Genomic DNA, 7436 nt, shown 5'->3' with positions numbered 1-7436 from the left:
GCACATATCATGCCAATCGAGTCACATACCTAACACAAAGTGTTAAGTTCCAATCCACTTTCTTGTGAACAAGTCATCCGAAACTATGCCAAGCACACGATTTACCAGAGTACCTAATCTGATGATACACTGCGGGCATCCCAAAGCTCAAATTCAAATCCACTTCGAATTCGAATCACGCACGTCACATTCCGGGCATGAGCCTAGGAGGAGGGCAAAGTGGTCAAATCCCGCAAAGGCAACGGCCCAGTCCTCTGCACCACTGCATGCGCTCGTTTCACTGTCAAAAGCAGAGCGGGTCACGCGGGGAGGGCAGCAGCGTAAAATCACAAGGGGTGATAAGATCGAGAGGACGAGAGGAGTACTGCGTAGTGGCATCCACCTGTGCCGCGAGTGAATCTATACCATCTCCTTCCGCTAGTACTACTAGTACCTTTCTCCAACCTCTGTCTCAACCCCCTCCCCTCTGCTTCTATCCCGCCGACCCGCTCCCGTTAGAACCCTGTCTAAACCCCCAAAATCATCCCAGGATTACTCTCCTCCTCGCCCCGATCCGTCCGGAGCGGCCGAGAGCCGGCCCCCCCCTGCCCAAATCCGGAGCTTCGTCTCTGGCTGCGAGGTATCGGGCTGGGGATTCCTGGCGCGGCGCCTTTGCTTGCTTGGCCCGTTTCTTGGAGTGCGAGCTCGCTCACTTGGAGCGGCAGATCTCAGCGCTGAGCCCCGGCAAAGGCGGCCATTCTTCGCTGATTCTGGCAAGTATTTCCAAGGGGAAAGTTTGGAGAAGCTTTTTCGTCCCGTGTTTTCCCCAAATTGGAAGAGGCTTTCTTGGATGAGATTTGTGGTGGAATCTCAGTAGCGCTGGTGGGGATGGGGATGTCTCCTGCGGACTCCCTCGCCGCCGGCCGGACCCGCCGCGCTGGGTCCCTCGCTCCCCGGCCCAAGCGCGTGTGCGTCTTCTTCGTGGACGCCGACGCCACCGAGTCCGAGTCCTCGGGGGACGAGGAGGTCAGGCGCGGCGAGCGGCGCGTGCGGAAGGTCATCGACATCAGCGTCTCTCAGCCGTCTCCGGCGTCGTCCATCCCACGGAGACGGGCTCTGCTGCGGCGGCGGCGGGCGGCGAAGGCCGGCGACGGCGGCTACCGTCGGCGGTTCCGTGGCGTGCGGCAGCGGCCGTGGGGCAAGTACGCCGCGGAGATCCGCGACCCGAGCCTGCAGAAGCGGCTGTGGCTCGGCACCTTCGACACCGCCGAGGAGGCTGCCGCCGTGTACGACGACGCGGCCGTGCGCCTCAAGGGGTCCCATGCCGTCACCAACTTCTCGTCCAGCTCCAGCTCCGACTCCGACTACGTCGCGTCCACCAAGCCCCGCTCCCCGCCGCAGGCGAAGCTTCGTCCTACCGGGGAAGCGGCAGCAGAGGCCCCCGCGACCATTCCCCCCTCCGCGCCGTCGCCGCCCTCGCAGCCCGAGCCCGAGGAGGACGACGCCGACTCGTTCAACCCGTTCGCGTTGCCCCTGACCCCGGTCCTCCGTCGCGCGGCCGGCGAGGCGCCCCGCCCAGTGGACCAGCTGTACGGCGAGCTCTGCGACCTGGCCTCGGCCGCTCCGCCGTCGAAGGCGGTGGAGTTCGACTGGCAGCAGCCGTGGTGGGATAGCGAGCCGAAGGCGACGGAGTTCGACTGGCAGCTGCCGTGGTGGGAGAGCGAGGACTTCGTGATGCCGCCGGCGGCGAGCGCCGTCAGCGTGATATGACGCCCCTGCCCCTACCCCGCTGCCGCGCCGTTTCGCGCCCTCGGGGCGGGAAGTGGCGGGAGGCGCGTGAGCCAGTGGCGGGAGATGCGTTGCGTTCCAGTACTGTTACTATTATTACTTCGTTTATTAATTAGTAGATCTACTAGTACTGCGTACACTCCAGTAGCAGCAGAGCAGAGGAGTGAATGGTTTGTTGCTTGTGGTGGTGGTGGTGGTGGTGGTGGTGAGCTCAGGCGGGGCCCCCGCCGGCGCCCCGCCGTTGTGCGTGATCCGCCTTAACTCGCACGTCTCCGGCGTGGAAACGGAGCAGTGCGGTGCCGACAGTGGCCGCATGCCCGTTACTGTAATGACGAGTAAACTGTGTAATTGTTGTCGTGATGGTGTGTTTGTTTTACATCGCCTTTCCGCCTTGGTCGTCGTCGTTATGAATTGTTTACTACGCGAGCTGGTGTCAAGTGGTGAAGATTTTGCGTCGTGATTGTGCATGTAATCGGGCGTGCACATCATCTTTACTACTGGCTCCAAATCCACGCACAAGTGGGAGCGTGGCCATGACAGGATCCCAGTAGTAGCAAGCGAATGTTTTCCTTTCCATTTTCCAAGCGTGTAGGGCCGCGGATTGGGATTGTGAGAGGTCAGTTCTGCAAAGTGGCGCAGATCGAATATACGTACATAGCCGGCCGCCGAGTCGCCGTCGGTCGCCAAGAAATTGGGGAGAAATGGTGGTAGAAACTAGAAAGCCACCTGGCCATGGCCACGTTTCTCGGTTTGGTAGACTTTTCAAACCGGATATTTGCTGCTTACGAGTGCTTGGGTGCGCCACGAGGCGGCATCCCGGCCGTTATTCGTGCGGCCCGGTGAGGAGGCGGTGGGGACCGCCCGGGTGGATTTGGCGGGAACTTGGCGTGGCCTCAAGCCAGCGTGACGCCTTTCGCGCCATTTCTTGCCCGTCTGGTCAAAATGACGGTACTGTCCCTGTCCTATCGGCGGTGAGAAGCGCTCTCGCGGGACAGTCCCGGTCGGCTGGATAGACTTGTTTTTTTAGATAGCTAATTCTCATCGTATAATTAACAAAAAGGGCTGGTTCCTAGCCACACCTTGCCACACTTTGCCACACCTAACCTTAGGCAACTTTTACCAAGTTAGGTAGGTGTTTGGTTCTAGCCACACCTAAGGCAAGAATTTTTTTATGAGCAATGAATCCCACATGTCATAGACACAAAAAGTATGGTAAGATTCCCTTAGGCAAGCCAAAGTGTGGCTAACAATTTGAGCAACTCAAGTTAGGCAATGCTAGGGACACACTATGGATCTCTCGATAATTAGCAACAATCGCTCGCGGATACAAGTTTAGGTGGCGATTACAGGAAGATACAAGAATTGCGGTAGCTAGGGTTCGTCGCGAGACGGAAAGGGGAAAGGGGGAGAGAGCCGAGCCGCCGTTGCCTGATCCACTGGATGCCTCCTGCAGCTTCTCCTCCCCTCTCAAGTAGTAGAGCGGCTGGGCCTCAGTTAACCCAGGCCGGCCCGATGACGCGTGGGTTGGGCTTCCTGGGCCGGGGTGCACCCGGAGCGGAGGCGACGCGGTCGTTGTTGCTGACTGGCGGGCCACTCCTGTCAGGGGCGTTGACATCCCCCTCTCCTTGAGAAGAGGCTTGTCCCCAAGCCTCCGCGAGCGGGAAGCGCTCCTGGAGACTAGCCTTGTCCTCCCAAGTGTCTCCCAACAGCTCGGATTTGGACCAGCGTATGCGAACCTCCTCGCGCATCCTGCCCTTCGACTGCCTCCATCGAGTCTGCAGAATTTTCATAGGCACAACGAGTTCATCAGAGCAATGAGGAAGGTGAGGTTCGACCGCTGTACCCGGGTTCAGAACACGGCGTAGCAGGGAGACATGGAACACCGGGTGGATCGTCGCTTGAGGAGGAAGCTGGAGTTTATAAGCCACTTCGTTGATCTTGCCGATGATCGGAAACGGTCCATAATACTTGTATGCCAGCTTGTGGTTTGCTCTTGGGGCCACTGAAGTTTGGATGTAGGGTTGTAGCTTCAGAAACACCTGATCCCCAACCTCAAACGTGCGGAACGACCTCTTTTTATCTGCTTGGCTTTTCATCAATTGCCTCGCCCTGTTCAAGTGCTGCTGTAAAAGTTCCTGGACTGTGTCTCTCTCTTCAATCCATGACTGTAGAGCTGGCACCGAACAAGAGTTCTCTGTTGTGATCCCCCAGTGCCTCGGCTCGTATCCAAACATGGCTTTGAAAGGTGTCATCCCTATAGCCGAATGGTGGGAGTTGTTGTACCAGAACTGAGCTAACGGGATCCAAAAACTCCACCGCGTGGGACAAGCTTGAGTGAAACACCTCAAGAATGTTTCCACATGGTTAACTCGTTCTGTCTGACCGTCCATTTCGGGTGGTTGGCTGTGCTGAGTCTGAGTTGTGTGCCTGCGGCCTTGAATAACTCCTGCCAAAAGTGGCTTGTGAAAACAGGGTCACGATCTGATACTATTGCTCCAGGGAGACCATGAACTTTGTAGACTTGTTGGATGAAAAGTTGGGCCACCGATGCTGCTGTATATGGGTGCGCTAGAGGCAGGAAGTAGCTGAACTTGGTTCGCTTGTCCACAATCACCAGGAAACAGTTGAACCGGCTAGACTGTGGGAGGCCGTCCACAAAGTCCATGGATATCATATCCCAGGGTTTGTTAGGGATTGGTAAGGGCAGCAAGAGGCCTGGTGAAGCTGCTCGATCTGGCTTCGCTTGCTGGCATATGACCCAACACTGCACGTAGTGCTTGATTTGTACTTTCATTTTGGGCCATGCAAAGAGACGTCTGATTCGTCTGTAAGTGACTGGGAATCCTGAGTGACCCCCTACTGGGCAGTCATGAAACGCTTGGATTATACGTTGTTGTATGTGTGTCCCCCCCAGCCAAATTCTGCCTCTGAACCTGATGATGCCCTGCTGCAGTAAGAACCTGCCTTTGGGGTCATCGCACACAGCCAGCTATTCCAAAAGCTTCTGCGCCTGCGGGTTGTTGTTATAACTGTTGAGAACATCCTCCAACCAGCTAGGCTGACATGACGTGACCACGGAGAGCACCTCAGATGGACTGGCGCGTGACAAAGCGTCCGCTCCGTTGTTTTCAGTACCTTTCTTGTACTTGATGCGATACTGGAGTCCCAACAGCTTCGTAAAAGCTTTCTGTTGCCATGGTGTGTTCAGACGCTGTTCCTCCAGGTGAGTGAGGCTCTTCTGATCCGTATATATGACAAATTCTGCGTGTTGCAAACATGGGCGCCATTGATCTACGGCCACGATGATTGCCAGATATTCTTTTTCGTATGTGGACAGACCCTGATATCTCGGGCTCACCGCTTTGCTCATGAATGCTATAGGGTGTCCTTGTTGCTGCAGAATTGCTCCGATGCCTGTGTTGCATGCGTCTGTCTCCCTGTGAAAGGTTGCTCAAAGTTCGGCAATGCTAGCACAGGTGCCGAGGTTAGGTGCTTCTTCAGGACTTGGAAAGCTGTCTCTGTGATCGATGTCCACTGAAATGGCACGCCTTTCTTCAACAAATTGAACAACGCCGTGCTATCACTCCGAAATTGCGCATAAAGCGGCGATAGTACCCTGCGAGACCCAGAAAGCTTCGGACTCCCTTGATATCTTGCGGTGAGGCCCAGTTGGCAACTGTTGCTATCTTGGTCAGGTCCGTGGCTACGCCGCGAGCACTTATGACATGGCCTAGGTAGGATACCTGGCTTTGCCCAAATGCGCACTTGCTGCGCTTTACCTTCCACTGATCTTTGCGTAGCAGTTCCAACACCTGCCGCACGTGGCACTTGTGCTCCTCTAATGTGGCACTGAAAATTAAGATGTCGTCGAAGAAGCATAGAACACAGACATGTATCACTGGTTTGAGAGTTGTAGTCAGCCCTTCTATGAACGTGGGGGGTGCCCCAGCCAACCCAAAGGACAGAACCTTGAACTCGAAATGCCCCTAATGCGTGGAAAATGTCGTCTTGTACTCCTCCCCCGGCGCGAGCCTGATTTGATGATAGCCCGCGCGCAAGTCAAGCTTTGAGAACCACGCTGCACCATGTAGCTCATCCAGAAGCTCTTCGATAACTGGAACTGGAAACTTGCCGACGACTGTAATGGCATTCAGCTGTCTGTAATCTATACAGAGGCGCCAGGTCCCGTCTTTTTTCTTAACCAGGATGACCGAGGATGAGAAAGGACTGTTGCTTCGCTGAATGACTCCCGATTTCAGAAGTGCTTCGACTTGGGCTTCTATCTTCGTCTTCTGTTCAGGTTTGTAACGATATTGTCTGACATTGACTGGCTGTGCTCCTGGGATTAGAGGGATGCGGTGATCGCACGCCCTTCGTGGTGGGAGCCCGACTGGCTCCTCGAACACATCTGGAAATTGGTCCAAGATTTCTTGAATGCACGCCGGAGTTTGCTCCAATTCTTCCTGCTGGGCGGCAACCACACAGAGGTGTATACTGTGTGTGATCGATCCGTTGCTGCACAGGTTCTGCAACTACAAACTGTTGATGGACTAACAACTGGTGGAAGCCGCGTCGTGCCCAGTCAAACGCAGCGGGCCTGCTGGAGTGGGGATCTCAATGAAACGAGCGCACCAGTCTACCTGCATCGGGCTGTGCTCCTCTAACCAATCCATGCCGAGTATAACGTCGTATGTGCCCAGAGCCAGAACTTTCAAATCCGTGTAGAATTCGTGCCCTTGAGCATACCACGCGCATTGCGGCGCGACCTCAGTGTAGAGCAGTTCTCCTCCATCTGCCACACGCACTCGACTTGGTTTAGGCAGAGGTCGAACCCCTGAAAGTTGACCTGCTAAGTGCTCGTTGATGAAGGAATTGGAGCTGCCTGAATCGATCAGCATGAGTACTTCATGCCCCTGAAGCCACGCTCACAGCCGAAAAGCTTTGGCCGAGACCCCGCCCGTAACTGCCGAAACTGAGATGGCCATGGCTGTATTCTGAACCTCATCTTCTGAGCTCATTTGAGTGTCGACGAAGCTGTCAAGGCCGAAGATATCTAGCAGCTCTTCAACTACATGCAGCTGGACTGTGGTGGGGCACACATGGTCGTGCCCCCATCGTTCTCCGCACTTAAAGCACAGCCCCCAAGCTCGCCGGTAATCACGGAGGGTCTTGAGCTTGGACGCGTCAGCACGGGCCGTGTCTGTACCGCGGCGATCTGCTGCAGGCGCCGCTGGTACCGAGCGCACCGGAGGTGGGGGAAGCGGCATGGGTGTGCCTCCCCACTGGGGCGCCTCTGGTGGTCGTGGAAGACTGCCGAACGCGCCTTCGGCCACCTCTTCTTGAAGCAACGCAAGAGCAAAGGCTGTATCCAGGTCCGGTGGCCTCTGTACGAGCACCACTGCCCGAATATCCTTCCGCAGACCCTCGATAAAACGAGTCAAGAAATAGAAAGGATGAATCATGTCAGAATACGATGATAAATGGTTTATGATCAATTCGAATTGCTCTATGTAGTGTGCTACTGAAGAAGTTTGGCGGACAGTATAGAACTGCCTAATCAGCGTCTGATGCCGATCGCGACCAAAACGGGTACAAAGTAAGGCAGTAAAAGCGTCCCAATCAAAATCTGCAACTGTTTTTTGTATGGACTGAAGCCAGACAGCGGCCGA

At 55.7% G+C, this 7436-nt stretch overlaps 1 protein-coding gene across 1 annotated transcript; it reads left to right on the top strand.

Annotated features, from left to right (window-relative positions):
- Nucleotides 1-315: 315 nt before the first annotated feature.
- Nucleotides 316-2143, top strand: LOC109732558 (uncharacterized). The gene has a single exon (XM_020291732.4). It carries the CDS (start codon nt 868-870, stop codon nt 1747-1749), a length of 882 nt encoding a protein of 293 aa, XP_020147321.1. The 5' UTR covers nt 316-867; the 3' UTR covers nt 1750-2143.
- Nucleotides 2144-7436: the final 5293 nt, after the last annotated feature.

This window comes from Aegilops tauschii, chromosome 5 (assembly GCF_002575655.3).
Source record: "Aegilops tauschii subsp. strangulata cultivar AL8/78 chromosome 5, Aet v6.0, whole genome shotgun sequence".
Lineage (NCBI taxonomy): Eukaryota > Viridiplantae > Streptophyta > Magnoliopsida > Poales > Poaceae > Aegilops > Aegilops tauschii.
Note: the sequence above shows the minus strand (reverse complement) of the source record. Positions and strands in the feature narration are given on the sequence as shown.